The sequence below is a fragment of the Blennius ocellaris genome (genome assembly GCF_963422515.1).
Source record: "Blennius ocellaris genome assembly, chromosome: 11".
In the NCBI taxonomy this organism is placed as follows: domain Eukaryota; kingdom Metazoa; phylum Chordata; class Actinopteri; order Blenniiformes; family Blenniidae; genus Blennius; species Blennius ocellaris.
In genome coordinates, this window is record NC_137660.1 from 3309160 (window position 1) to 3324029 (window position 14870).

The following is a 14870-nucleotide window of genomic DNA, read 5'->3' on the forward strand; positions in this document are numbered from 1 at the left end:
GAAACACACATTTCTCGGCTTTGACAAACAAGTTGTTGCTCAGAAGACGCTCCAAAACAAAACGAACATGACTGACATGACTGGCTAGATCTGACGAAAAAAATCAAAATGTCATTGAGGTACATGTTGGGACCATTATGTCCTCATATGGATCACTATTTATGTTTGGTTGGCTATCGATAATGATGAATAATTATCAAAGATAGTTGTTAATAATGTTGAAATTTAATCTGATGTGTATCAGAACCTCGGAGCTCCACCTGTCTTAACAGGAAATGATAGCCAATTCAGTTCTATCAGTCTCATAAGATATACTAAACAGTTAATCAGGAATTTGAATTAATAGTTAAATTAATTACAATTACCAGAATTAACAGTAAATTTTGAAGGATTTTGGAGTTCTTGACACAGAAGAGGTCGACATTTCATTCTCCTTTGTGCTCATTAATAAAACAGCAAGTATGATTCCAAAAATATATTTATTAACAATGAAAACGAATAAAACACAGATTCTAACTACCTATATACAGCTGGGTGTGTGTAGGTGCATGTGTGTGTGTGGAGAGAGAAAGAGAGAGAGAGAGTTGGAGGGAGTGTGTGTGTGTGACGTGTGATGGAACTACAAAACAAGATGGCGGATCACAAGAAACTACATTCCAAATGGAGGTTGTCAGAGAACAGGAAGTCTGTCCTGGGTCTCGACCATGTGCTGATAGCAATGGAACAATAGAAGCTAGCCGTAGCATCTGCTTCCTGTGTGTCTCTGCTAAGGGACCATTTCTAGAATGACTTGATGTGAATGAGACTTGTTTTGTAAAACGTCAGGAGTCGTCAGATGGTGTTCAGTTACTGTGTGATGTTGTCTTTGATGTGATATGTGTAGGATTGTGAGTTAACGAGTTAGTAAAGCAGATTAGCATGCAGACCCTGTGTCTGTGGCAGAGCTAACGTTGGTTTACAGGTTGATCACTGCTCCTAATATCATTATCTATAGAACTCAATCACTGTAACAGAATCAACACATCTTCATGAAAGTTAAACAGTTCTATCATAGTATCAAGTTTAACTAATCTCAGGTAAAGCCCAGTTGTTACCACTTCCTTGGAAGAGTTCGGTTGTTGTCCTGCTGGAGGGAAGCTGGTGTCTTCTCCTGTAGTTAGCACCTCCTGCTAACTGTGGTTGCTGGTTCTGCAGGCTGAGGAGAAGAAGATGGAGTTGATGTTTCAGGAGTCCTTCTTTGCAGCTCCTGGTTGTTCCTTTTGTCCAGACTGAGGAGCTGGTCGCTCAGGTCTGTGATGGTTTCCCTGCTTGTTCAGGAAAAACACAAAGAAGTTCTGTGAGGGTCCCTGGTCCCATCGTGGAGGAACCGGTTGGTTTCCCTGGAGAGCAGACTCTGGGTGCTGGTCTCTGGATCAGGGGAAGGTCTGACCCTCGTGGTGGGTCAGCAGATGAGTTAAGGAGTGGAGGCCTCTGGTTGCGGCCTCTCGTGTTAGCTGTGTGCTAACACTGGATGAGCTGCTCTGCAGCAACCCACCTCCTTGGAGTTTGCTTTGCAAGAGTCCCTGAATGGAGGCTGGGTGAAAGCCTTTTGTCCACGTGTGACTTCAGAGGTGTCGAAGCCTGAGAGCTTCAACCAATCAGTGACTGGCTGATTGCATGGGGGGAGAGTCTTGTGAGCAGAAAGGGGGGGGGGAGGAAGGTCTTGGAGAATGTCCCCCCCCTTCCCCATTCTAGATGTGAAAGGCCATCACATTCCTGGGTCAGAATTCATGTCATGACTGCGTCTCATGACAAATGAATATTGTCTCTCCCCAGAAATGAACAAACTTTCTGTGGTCCTGCAGATCCCAACATACACGAACAGAAACTTATTCAATGCGTCTCAGCACGTCATTGACTAGACCTTGGAAAACTGCAGGAGCATTACATAACCCGAAAGGCATCACCAGATACTCGTAGTGGCCAGAAGGTGTGTTAAACGCCGTCTTCCACTCGTCCCCGTGCCTAATCCGGACCAGGTGGTAAGCATTGCGCAAGTCCAGCTTAGTAAAAAGCTTGGCTCCCTGCAGGCGTTCAAAGGCCGAAGTCATGAGAGGTAGTGGGTAGCGGTTCTTAACGGTTATCGCATTGAGGCCCCTGTAGTCAATGCACGGTCGAAGGGTCTTGTCCTTCTTGGCTACAAAGAAAAATCCTGCCCCAGCAGGGGAGGACGAGGGTCTGATTATCCCAGCCTTTAAGGCGGACTCGATATAATCCTTCATGGCCTGATTCTCGGGTTGTGACAGCGAGTAAATGTGACCCTTGGGGGGAGTGGTACCTGGCAATAAGTCAATGGCACAGTCATACGGACGATGCGGTGGCAGAGATGTTGCTTTCCCCTTATTGAACACCTCCTTTAGATCGTGGTAGCAGCCGGGAACTCGCTCGAGATCCGGATATACAGGAACCTCCACAGCTGCTACCTTAACTCCCGACACTGACTGACAATGCTCAGAACAATCCCCTCTCCAACTCAAAATAACCCCCGACTCCCAGTCAATATGGGGCTTGTGCAAACATAACCAAGGGAGGCCCAGGATAACTGGGTAGGACGGACTTAAACCTAAATGAAATGAAATCTCCTCAAAATGGGAGGGACCAAACAATAACTGAACAGAAAGAGTCTTCTTCTCAATAGAAAATATTTTGTGTCCATCTAAAGCAAAAGCCTTTAAGGGCACTGATAACAGTTCAGTGGGGATATTATGTCTCTCAGCCCACTTAAGGTCCATAAAGTTCTCATCTGCGCCAGAGTCAATGAAAACATCAATGTCCAAGGTGGTGTCGGCATACCTCAGTTGAGCCGGCGTGAGTCTTCTTAAGGGCGCAGTGGAGGAGTTCTTAAGACTCACCGGGGCCCTCCTTAACCCAGGTGAGCCTGTCCCTTTAAGAGGACACGCTGCAGCTCTGTGCCCGTGCTGACCACAGTACAAACACAGGCCACTGGTCAGGCACCGATGCCGCTCCTGCGTGGAGATGCCGGTGCGGCCAAGCTGCATCGGCTCCTCCGGAAGCTGTGCAGCACTCGGGACCTGCTCCTGCTGGGGGGCGGGGCGGAGAGGGGCGTGCTCCTCCCGCGCACTCCTGGATTCTCCTCCCTGCTGGTCAGTCTGCCTCAGGCGATCACGGACCGTCAGACGATTCTCCATCTTGACCGCCAGGGCAATGAGGGAGTCCAAGTCGTCGGGGAGATCCCTCAGGAAGAGCTGGTCGCGAACCGGGCTGGCCAGCCCGTAGAGGAAGGTGTCCCGCAGTGACGCATCGTTCCAGGAGCAGTCTGCGGAGAGAGTGCGGAACTCAATCGCGTAGTCGATCACCGACCTCCTTCCTTGACGCAGCGCTGCCAGTGCTCGAGCCGCCTCCTGTCCGCCGGGACGCCGATCGAAGATCTTCGACAGCGCCTCTGCGAACTCGTCCACCGAGTCACACAGCCGGGATTGGCGGTTCCACTCAGCGGTGGCCCAAGCCTCCGCTCTGCCGGACAGGTGGGAGATGATGTACGTGACCCTCGACCTCTCTGTTGGAAATGCGCCCGGCTGCATCTCGAAGTGGAGACCACACTGGACCAGGAAGGGTCGCGAATCCCCGGAGTCCCCCGAGAAGCGCGCTGGGCTTGAGAGCGGTGACGACAGCATCACGGCGGGGGCAGCAGTAGCTGGCGGCACTGCGGCGGCAGCGGCAGCTGGTGGCACTGCGGCGACAGCGGCAGCTGGCGGCACTGCGGCGGCAGCGGCAGCCCGAACCTCTGGGACCGAGAGGCGAGTGATGAGCTGCTGGAGGTGACCGGTGAGTTGGTTCAGTTGACTCTCCACTGACGTGTGTCGATGTGACAGGTCGTGGAGACCCGCCGTTAAACCAGACAACTGCTCGTCATGTTGAGTGAGCCGGTCTCCCTGCTGACCAACTGCTCCTAGCAGCTGGTGACCAGAGTCCGCTGGGTCCATGATGGTTGGTTTGTTCTGTCACGGATCATGGACAGGACCCAAGTGCAGGACTCTGGAGGCAGGCTGGATTCAAACAAGTCTTTTATTTCATGTTGACAGTACCTAACTCAATCACTGGACAGGACAGACAGAACATGGAAGACTAACAAACCAACAATGACTAAACACAGACAGACATATATATAGGGCAGGGTGATGATTGGAAAGTGGCCACAGGTGCGGTGCTGGAACGCCCAGACCTATGGCCCGCCCACTCTTAAAGGGGACCTCAACCTACACCCTGACAGATAGATTTGTTCACAGCAGAACAGCGATGGTTCGACAACGCTGGTGCAACGAGTCACAGACCAGCTTTATGTGGAAGTCACAGTCACAGACCAGCTTTATGTGGAAGTCACAGTCACAGACCAGCTTTAAGTGGACGTCACAGTCACAGACCAGCTTTATGTGGAAGTCACAGTCACAGACCAGCTTTATGTGGACGTCACAGTCACAGACCAGCTTTATGTGGACGTCACAGTCACAGACAAGCTTTATGTGGACGTCACAGTCACAGACAAGCTTTATGTGGAAGTCACAGTCACAGACCAGCTTTCTGTGGAAGTCACAGTCACAGACCAGCTTTCTGTGGAAGTCACAGTCACAGACCAGCTTTATGCGGACGTCACAGTCACAGACCAGCTTTATGTGGAAGTCACAGTCACAGACCAGCTTTATGTGGAAGTCACAGTCACAGACCAGCTTTATGTGGACGTCACAGTCACAGACCAGCTTTATGTGGACGTCACAGTCACAGACCAGCTTTATGTGGACGTCACAGTCACAGACCAGCTTTATGTGGACGTCACAGTCACAGACCAGCTTTATGTGGACGTCACAGTCACAGACCAGCTTTATGTGGAAGTCACAGTCACAGACCAGCTTTATGTGGAAGTCACAGTCACAGACCAGCTTTATGTGGAAGTCACAGTCACAGACCAGCTTTATGTGGAAGTCACAGTCACAGACCAGCTTTATGTGGAAGTCACAGTCACAGACCAGCTTTATGTGGAAGTCACAGTCACAGACCAGCTTTATGTGGAAGTCACAGTCACAGACAGGTCGACAGGGTTTATGGAACTTTATTGGTCATAGAATGATGAATGAAGATGCAAAACCTTTTCTAACTTTTCTCCATCAATAAAGGTGGTTCTGGACGTACTCCATGATATACTTGAGGGCCAGCCAGGTCTCTGTGGCGGTGGGGATGATTTGATTGGCCGGGAGGATGAAACCATAGCGACCGGTGTCTCTCAGCTCAAAAGCAAAGGAGTATTTGATGCCCAGGTTGTAGGACCAGTCGATGCTCCCCCCGCTGGCTTGGTCTGAGAGGAGATAGACAAACACGACAGTGACCAGTTACTCCTAGCATGAATACTTTGTTACACTGTATAATGTGGACTGCTAAAGACTTTCTCCTCTGTATCTTTGAATGTTACGAGAAATGACTTTACAATATGCATCATCTGAGGCAGGGGGGCCAAACTTTGTGCAAAGAGGGCCACAGTTGGTGAGGTGAAAATGTGTGGGGGCCGACCGTTCAGCCTGACATTCTTTAAACCAGTAACATTCTAATTAAATATTATTGTATATTAATATTGAATGGATTTTTTTTTTTTTTATTGTAAATGGCATACTTTTCCTGTCAAGTTTTTACCAAAATCACATTGCCTTTCATATTTAAGGAGCACATAACATGAAGAAAAAGTCTGTTAGGAAACAAACAAACATGTTTGATATGACATATTTGAAACATTAAATTCATATTCACTATTAAATGCTCAGAATGAACTTCTAAAATCAAAACATTGAGGGACATATGGATCCTTGTATTACTCGTTATCAAAAAGGAGAAAGTGTTTTTCATTATTTCAATTTTAGACTCCGATCAAAAATAGAAATAGAAAAATGGGCCGTCTGACCGAATTTGATTTCAATATTTAATTTGTGGGGAATACAAGACCAGGTTTGATTGTCAGTTAAAAAACAAAAGAAGAAACGTTTCCACCTCATAACTTGCTTTTGTGGCATTTTCATTTGATTTCTTGTAAAAATAAAAAAAGGACCCCTGTGCTTCAATTTTTCCACCACATTCATTCCCAGTTAGCTTGTTGTAGTTTGCGCGTTTCGCCTGGTAACACCTCTTGATATTGAACTCCTTGAAAACATCTGGCAAACTAGGCAGACACAGCTGTCTCGTGTTTTGTTAAAAAAAAAATACCCCAATTTCCATTCGTCTTGAAAGCGCCAGCCCTCGCTGTCAACTTTCCTTTTTTTCACTTTACAGTCGCCATTTTTGAAATGGGCTGGAAAGGATCACACAATGACCTTTGGCCCTCGTGACGAGGGTCAAAGTCTCCCGTGGCGAGAGCGTGCCTATTGACGTGTTCTGGTGAAATCTAAAATAGCTTTTGGTACACGGTATTTTACGTTGTGATCAACAGTGGCTGCGGTCGCATTTGATAGATTTTCTGAGTGAGGCTGAGGCCGCTGGACACTAGAACACGGGCTGGACTTTGGACACGCCTAATCTAGAGGAGTCAAGATGAAAAGGAAATTAAAGCTTGGATTAAAGTTATTCTGCATTGTGAGCTTTCTTCTATTCATTTCAGTCGTCTGGACTATGTGTCACTCTAAACCTTCAACGCGTCGTGTTGTAACGTGGACCAACGTTTGAAAAGGAGACTCACAGATGATTCTGCAGATGCTTCCAACCTTGTACCTGGTGCCATGGAGGGATGTGAGCTTCTGCACTGCCGCTCTACCAACGGCGTCCTGCAAAAATGAACAGAACAAAGAAAAGTCGGCACGAAGGTAAAGTGTCCATATTATGATGGCATGGAATAAAATCAAGAAAAAAAACTTTTAGGACTTGGACAAAGTCATCAGATGCAGATATTCTTGAGAAGGTACTTTAAGTTATTTAATCTGCCTTAGTTTCATTCATGTAGCTCAAAGGCTCCATTTTGTGTTGGAAGGCTTAGTTGGGTAACAAAAACACTGTTGACAAAATGAGCATAATGTGTTTTGCTATGTCCACATGAAGCCAGAATATTGCTGAAAAATACTGTACCTGCTTCTTTAAAGAGAATTTAATCATGTGTAGTTTTGATGAATTTATAATTAATTGATTCATAATGAATTCATAAAAACCTAATTTACCAAAACAAAATGACAGCCCCTGGTGAACGGTGGAAGGCCTGCTTTAATAAACGATCCTACCAGAGTAATGTTTCTCTTAAAATAAACAACATTAAAATGTCCAAACTGATGTGAAGTGGGTCGGCTTGGCGGTGTGGTGCTTCCTTACCAGCTCGGCCATGTGGGGCACGGCGGTGCAGGAGGAGCCGTAGGGGTACATGAGCAGCTGGGAGTAGGCGTGCACCGAGATGAAAGACTTGAAGTTTCCATGCTTTGTGACGAAATCTGCCACATTTTTCACCTCAGCCTCGGAGTGAGCCGACGGGCCGTGATACGACTGGGAACAGGGGTTCCTGCTGGCTCCCGGACCTGCAGAGGAACCTTTACCTTTAGGAACAATCCATGCCTTCATTGTGACGCCGCCGCCATCGGAGCTTGAGCTCAGTGATACAATGCAAGGCTTCCTGGAATCTTAGCTACTCATACACAGTGCTGGGAATTCTGCATCATCACTACTGGGTACTTGTTACTCATTAGTAAATTAGTTATTGACAATAACAGTTGCTTGTTACTTTACATTAAAACGGTTTTACCACGGGTTGGTAACCACTGTCATAGAATATCTTCCTCCAACAAAGTGACGTCGTTTCAGCTAAACATCGTCAAGACCAAACATCTGTTCCACCTTGAGGCCTTGTTTTATCCCAGCATCAATCTTTTGAATCCAACTTTTATATAATGTATGTTAGGATGCACCGATAGCACTTTGTTCCAAAACGATTACTGTATGAGTACTTGCATTTGAGTACTCACCGATACCGAGTACTTAGGCCAACACACACACATACATTTTTTTCCACCGATGTTATTTGATCAACATTCCTAGATTGTGATGGACTGACATTCAAAATTAGCTCCTTTATGGTGCTGCCACATATAAGAAAACATTTCAATAAAACTTTTATCAGTGTGTGTGTGTGTGTGTGTGTGTGTGTGTGTGTGTGTGTGTGTGTGTGTGTGTGTGTGTGTGTGTGTGTGTGTGTGTGTGTGTGTGTGTGTGTGTGTGTGTGTGTGTGTGTGTCCCTTTTACAGTAAGAGGCACGCTGCTCGCTTGACCAGTGTGCATGAGTGAGGGAGCAAACTGAGTGGTTCTCGCAAGAAGCTGTACATAAAAGTAAGTGTCCAATAAATGCAACAAGTGTTGATCTCAGAAGGAGTTCCATGTCCGGCTTTCCCCCGGCTGTGAGGGGAGGGGGGGTCACCCTGAAGCTGAGCACAGCTTCGCCCCGCACTAGAAGTTGGTCTCCCCTGCGTCTTCCGACCACGGTCTGGAGACCGGAGCAGGAAGGGTTAACTCCTTGTCATGAACTGAGAACTAACGTTTAACAAAAGTGCTGTCAATAAGACTTCGTCAGAAACTGCATTTCCTCTGGATTCATTTCTGAAGGCGGACCCCCGGACCGCCCGGACCCCCCAGACCCCCCGGGGTGGGGGGGCGCTTGGTGGAACCGAGCTTTGACCAAGCGGTGCGTTCTTCACTGCTCACCTGCGCCTTGCAGTGAAGTGCCGTAAATGGCGTGCTGCTGTAAAGTGGCATCGGTGACGTGGCATTGGTGGTAATTTTATGAGTACGAGTACCAAGAACTCATGCCTGGCATCGATCCGATACCCGATGCTGGTGTCACTATCGGTGCATCCCTAATGTAAGTACGGGAGGAGGTCAATGTTTAGCAGCACTTCTTCATCAGACCTTGTAAAACATCTCAGATAAATGTCTTTGCACCTTGTACGTAGGCGTGTCTGCTTATTTTGTCAGATTTTTATATAACTTTGCTTTGCTCCAAATTAAAACGATTCAACTCAAAGTCCATTGTTAATAAATACTGACCACCAAATTCTGCATTCCAGTTCCTGTTGGGATCCACTCCACGACACGCAGAGCCGGTATTCCTGGAGCGGGTCTTCCGCCACATGCGATCCTGTACGGCACACAGCATCCGTCAGCGTCAAGGATCATTATAGTTCACCTCATTCAGTAAAATGTCCACAGCTTTCAGTGGTTCCACACATATATGAGAGACAGGAACTGCTGCAATCCATAAGTACAGAATGGAGGCTTCTGGTTCTGTGGTATGGTAGGTCAGGTATGGTGACCACAATGTAAGGCCCTATGTATTGAATATCGGCAAGTCTGTGTTTGGGAAAGCATTAAAACCAAGATTATTGTTCAAATCTTGCGCGAAGAGAATGTAATTCTTGAAAATGTACGAAATGTTAGCAGTGTATGTAATAGAATCATCATATTTATCATGTTTTTCACATCTTTCTGGTGCGAAACTCAACCAAAAAAGAAGCATGCACCAATATTGGCAAGTGAGTCATGCACATACATAAAATCGCACTATCAATCCTGAACAACTTGTTTTGATTGCTGGACTAAAGTGTAACTGTGTCATAATGAGTTTGTTGCTGCCATAATGGCAACAGTCTATAATGTTATTTCCATCATATACTTTCTTGCTATACATGCCAGCAAATGAAAAGTGAGATATTCAGAGTACACTTCTCTGAACAGATAGTGCCTTATTATCAGATAGTGTTTTATTCAAACTGATATCGTTCAAAGCAGCTGTTTTTCTTTGCATTCGTTGGCTGTTTCAATGTTGCATGATTTTCAGACAAGGTGCAAATAACGATCATCCCACTCAACTCCTGGAATATCAAACACAAAGGACATAGAAAAAGCTGTTTGAACAGCTGTTTCCCATGACTCATACAATATTCTTCTTTCCAATCACCCCCATCCACAACACAAATATAACATTATCACAGTAAAACAGAAAATTGGAGCAGAGAGGCTGCTTTCTTTTTTCTTTTTTTCTTTTTAAACGAATCCCATGTGAGCAGTGCTGACGTACGTTGGTGTGGGTGTAAGCGTATCCATCGGGGTTGGCCAGGAGCAGCATGTAAATGTCCATGGTGTCCAGAAGGGAGGTCAGGGAGGCGTCCGTACCATAATCGGAGGCAATCTGCTCAAGAGCACAACACAGTGGGTTCACAGGGAGAATATGGGCTAATATTCCTATCTTAAACATCTCATGTAACAGCAGTTCAGATATTGTTTGCATAGGAAAAATCATGCCACTATATGTATAAGAAAATGCTTCCGTACTCCCACTTGACTTATGGTTGAAGCCAAGAGCAACAATAAGCATGGCCGTGGTTCCTTCTTGAGAACAATAAGGTATTTGTTATGTGCATATATCACAACCAATTGAAAACAGCATATAAATCCAAATGTGAGCCACAAGCACGTGTATGACATCATTGAACAGTACCTTGTTGGCTGTCCACAGTCCAGTGGCTTGAGACACCCACTCCCTGGAGTGGATCCCAGTGTCCATCCAGATTGCAGGACGTTTGGAGCCGCCAGTGCTGAACTAAACACACAGTTGGCAAAAACAATTGTGACACAAGTTTAAGTCTTGTGATGTTAATGAATGTTAATGATATCATGTTAATGATAATTAATGAATGGAAAGTTCCACACAAATAAGTCTCCTTTCTTCCATCTAGGCTGACTCGAGAGTTTAATGAACACGATATTATCGGTTCTAGCTATTCCACCTGGTTCAGAACTGTTGCTCATACAGGAAATGTTGATAACAGGATCATCCCACCTTGAGCACGTACATGGGTCTGCTCTCATAGGATTTCCCGATTTCCTGTTTGGAGACCAGATGAGGGTACTGCGCCACCAGAGAGTCCATCCAGCTGTAGATCTGCATGGAGAAAGATTGCAGGCAAGAGCATGTTGCCTGTGACTACAGCAGTAATGTCCATGTGACTCTAGCTCTCGGATTACATTCACTTGTGGAATAGTTACAACGTGAGTTGTGTTGACCATCAAATGTCTCTTTCACATGAGAGCACACTTTGTCTCAGAGGTTTGGACAGTCAGTGTTGCAGAAAGTAGAAAAAGGCAAAGAGGCTTAAAAGTATGAAAGATGGAGTGAGAATCCGACAATGCGATAGCGCAGTGTGAACTGTGCTGCTACGTAAACATTGTTTTTTTAAATTTGTCAACCTTGCTGTCAGTTTGTCAGTAGTTTTCAAATGCATTAGAGAAATGTTTGGTTATTTGCTGCTTCTTTGGCCCAAAAATGACTTTAAACAAACTATAACATTCACCCTACAACACCTCCTCTCACATGCCGACGGCATTGGTTGACGCCCAGTCGGGTTCAGCATCTTGCGCCCGGACATTTCAACACAAGACTGGCATGAGGGGAAATCTTACCATCAACCTTGGTACTGGAGCACAAGCTGCTGTACTGTCGGGCCCACAGCAAATATCTGAACTCCTGCTTCTCTAAATGTATCCCCACTTCTGAGTTCTGAAAAGACTTGAACGCCGCACTGACTGGACTCTTGGTTTGAGATGCTGAACAGAAAGATCCTGCACAGGCTTGATTCACTATAAATCACACTGAAGTGTGTGCTGGGGCAAACACACTTTGTGTTCATGAATAGTGGTTATTACACTGTTGTCCAGGTCTGTTTTACTGGTGCAAACCATTAGCAGATCAGACCCAATGTGTTTTATGTCACAATTCCCTGCTCGGTGTGAGGGAAGCAGGACAACTCTCCTGAGTGAAAAACAAGTTGAAACACTATCATTCCTTGATGAATCCCTGCAATGGCTCTCTGTGAACGATGGCGTGTGGAGCTCACCGTCTCTAGTCGATGATACGCTGCAAAGTTGAAGCTCTTGGTGCTGCGTTCCACCCTTTGGTTTTCCACCATCTCAGCTTTCTCCTCATCCAGAAGCTCCTGAACGTGATAAACAGAAAAACAAATGGTTTGGATGCAGGATTCTGGACCCATCGCTCCGGTCCACATGTTGAGTCACACGCCTGTTCAGACCATCACTAACCTGAAGATTGTCAATCATGACAGTGAAGGGGATGTTGAGGGCTTGTAGGTATTCCTTCACAGAGCTCCGGCTGGATCGAGGCACACGGATGTCAACGGGAAGCTCTGCAGAGACCGGATGGAGCCAGAAGTCCAGCTGAAATCAGGCAGTAACATCTTTGAGAAAAGGTCACGTTTGCTTTTTATTCCAGAAATGAACATAGGACGAATCTAAATTAAACACTTCCTGGTGCTTCATTTAGAATCTGCATTCATTTACACATCAAAGAAGCAGCAAGCGGTTCAATCAATAAATAAGAGGAAAGGTTCATTGTAATGCAGTGAAAGGTGAAGCACTGTTCAGCCGTTGGAGCGCTGAGAGCTCCTGACCTGCTGACATGCTCACCTCAACCCACAGTAACTCGCTGAACTGTCGGAAGTGCAGAGCGGCTGAACTCTCGCTGCGCTGTGTGTTGATTTGGACGATTATATACAACAAGCAGAGGAGGCATCTGAGCTCAGTTGTGTATATTGATAGTTAATTATGGCTTTGTACCGACTGAAATCTGTTCACACACTCACAGTGTAGGTGCCAGACCAAATGGAAAGCCTGCATAAGAAAATCATTATGGTTTTTAGATTATGAGTAAATAGTAGAGGTTGTTTGTTTATTTATGTATTCTTTTATTATTCTTTTTTTCTTATTTTGTTTTATCTTTGTGTGTGTGTGTGTGTGTGCGTGCGTGCGTGCGTGCGTGCGTGTGTGCGTGTGTGTGTGTGTACCTTCAGCTCCTCTTGAGTCTCCAGGGCCTGCAGGAGCTGGATCTGCTCCTCAGACTGCACATTGACCCTGATGACCTGATCTCTGAAATAAATCCAGAAGTCACTCTTTAAATCTTTGGTTTATTCACAGCAACCAACAGAGGGGCAGTTTTATCTCTCCAAATAAGAACTTGATTTACTGGTGCAGTACGAGCAGAAATGAATATCTCAGATTTCATCCCATCAGTTTAATGATCTTTGCACCATTGGGACTTCAGCAGTTATAGTCAAAAGCCACAAAGGTTGAAATGTACAAAAGGAGGTTGGGAAATGAATAATGGCTGGAGTTAGAGAAGAAATGGTTAGTGTTGCAGGAAATGAGGCAGGTCAGCACCTTGTCCCTTCAGGGTCCGTACCAGAGGAACCAACATGCTGGACAGACACCAAGTGTTTCACAGCTTAAAGGATTAAAATGTGATTTCGGAGCTGAATCAACATCACCAGAGTGAATCAATATGGTGTATGTAAATATAAAGTGACGGACTTACCCAATAAAGAGCCTTTCAGCTGTGCAAACAGCCACCAGCAGCGGCAGCAGGCACAGACGCACCATCCTGTCTGATGGTCTGGACGAGAGTTTTGAAACTCCACATGTTCACAACACTTTTAAAGCCCACAGATGACAGGTGGGTCATTCTCACCAATCTGTGGGGAAAATGTACTTTGAGTGTTGAACATGCTGAGGAAGTTTTACTTGTTAATTGCGCAGCTGCATAATGACAATCTTTTCTCAGGATTCCTGAAGGCCTATTTCCTCCCGAGGGCCAAAATCAGATCAGTACACATCAGTACAGAACACTCAGGTTCTTTGCACTATGTCGGGAAAATTTGTTTTAATTGCAGATGTGTTAGCTGATGTTACCATTATTACAATTATTATTATAGTTATCATCATCATTATTATTGTAGTAGTAGTCAAGGCGGTTGTAGTAATAATTTAAGCCTGGGATTTTCAAAACTTGGTTTGAGGGTCACATAAAAAAGCACTCTTAAAGTCTCTTAAAGCAACAAAAAAGGAAGCGCAAAACCAATTAAAGATGCAAGCAGCCTTGGCCGGGACCTCGTACCCTGGGTCCTGGCCCGTCAGGGTGCGCCCATTCATGGTCTCCAGCCCAATCATGGCCTCTGGCCCCTTTAAATATTGATCAAATATACATTTTGAAGGTTTTAACAAAAAAGACTTTTATTTTGAAAAACATGGGGGGGGCTTTTATTTTGAAAACCCACTTAACTCTGATCTAGTTCGTAGCATAGAGGCCATCACTTCACCCCAACCATTCTGGTTTCCATAGATACGGCCCTCATCAGCCACTTTCAGCTTGGGTTGGTCCTGTAACCCTGACGACGGGGGGCTAAAAGTGGGCCGACCCAGATAATTAACTAGTGATCTATAACCCGAGCCCCCCCCCCCCCCCCCCCCCCCCCCTTTTAGGCCACCCCCCTTAATATCAGCTCATTTTGAAAAAAAACTTTGTTTAGTAACGTTATCTACCTGAAAATCACACAGGTTACTCACCAGGTGTCCCAGACCTGGAATCTGGTCTTATTTCATGTGCTAATTTGCTACACTAACTAGCTTAGCATTAGCATTAAACAAACCATCTAACCTCTAATAAAGCTAATCTCTAAATACCCAATTTTTTAAGGTTGTGGTTTGCTAGTCCACAAACCACACATTAGCATGTTAGCTTGTTAATGTCACAATGCACATTGGCATGCTGGCTAGTCCACAAACTGCATGTTAGCTCGTCCTTTAACCACACATTAGAATTTTAGCTAATTACACAACAGTTTTATGACCACCTGCAGTTCGTGATATCATCAGAGTGTGAGAGAGGATGGATTTTATCCACATATTTTCGAAACAACTACTCTGAATGCACAGCTTTCAGGCAAATATTTTGATAAAAATATCATTTCTTGAGAGGAAAATTTGTTGTCTTTCAGTAGGTGTGGGTTTTGAAGCAGTCA

General features: G+C 45.5%; 1 protein-coding gene across 1 annotated transcript; it reads right to left on the reverse strand.

The window, feature by feature from the left end:
- Positions 1 to 5159: 5159 nt before the first annotated feature.
- Positions 5160 to 14019, reverse strand: LOC308136963 (carboxypeptidase A2-like; the record flags this gene model as incomplete). The annotated part of the gene is made up of 12 exons (XM_080505519.1): positions 5160 to 5347; positions 6713 to 6797; positions 7333 to 7532; positions 9052 to 9142; positions 10082 to 10192; positions 10502 to 10603; positions 10844 to 10945; positions 11898 to 11996; positions 12100 to 12234; positions 12861 to 12942; positions 13388 to 13465; positions 13967 to 14019. 12 exons carry the CDS (start codon positions 14017 to 14019, stop codon positions 5160 to 5162), a joined length of 1326 nt encoding a protein of 441 aa, XP_080361645.1.
- Positions 14020 to 14870: the final 851 nt, after the last annotated feature.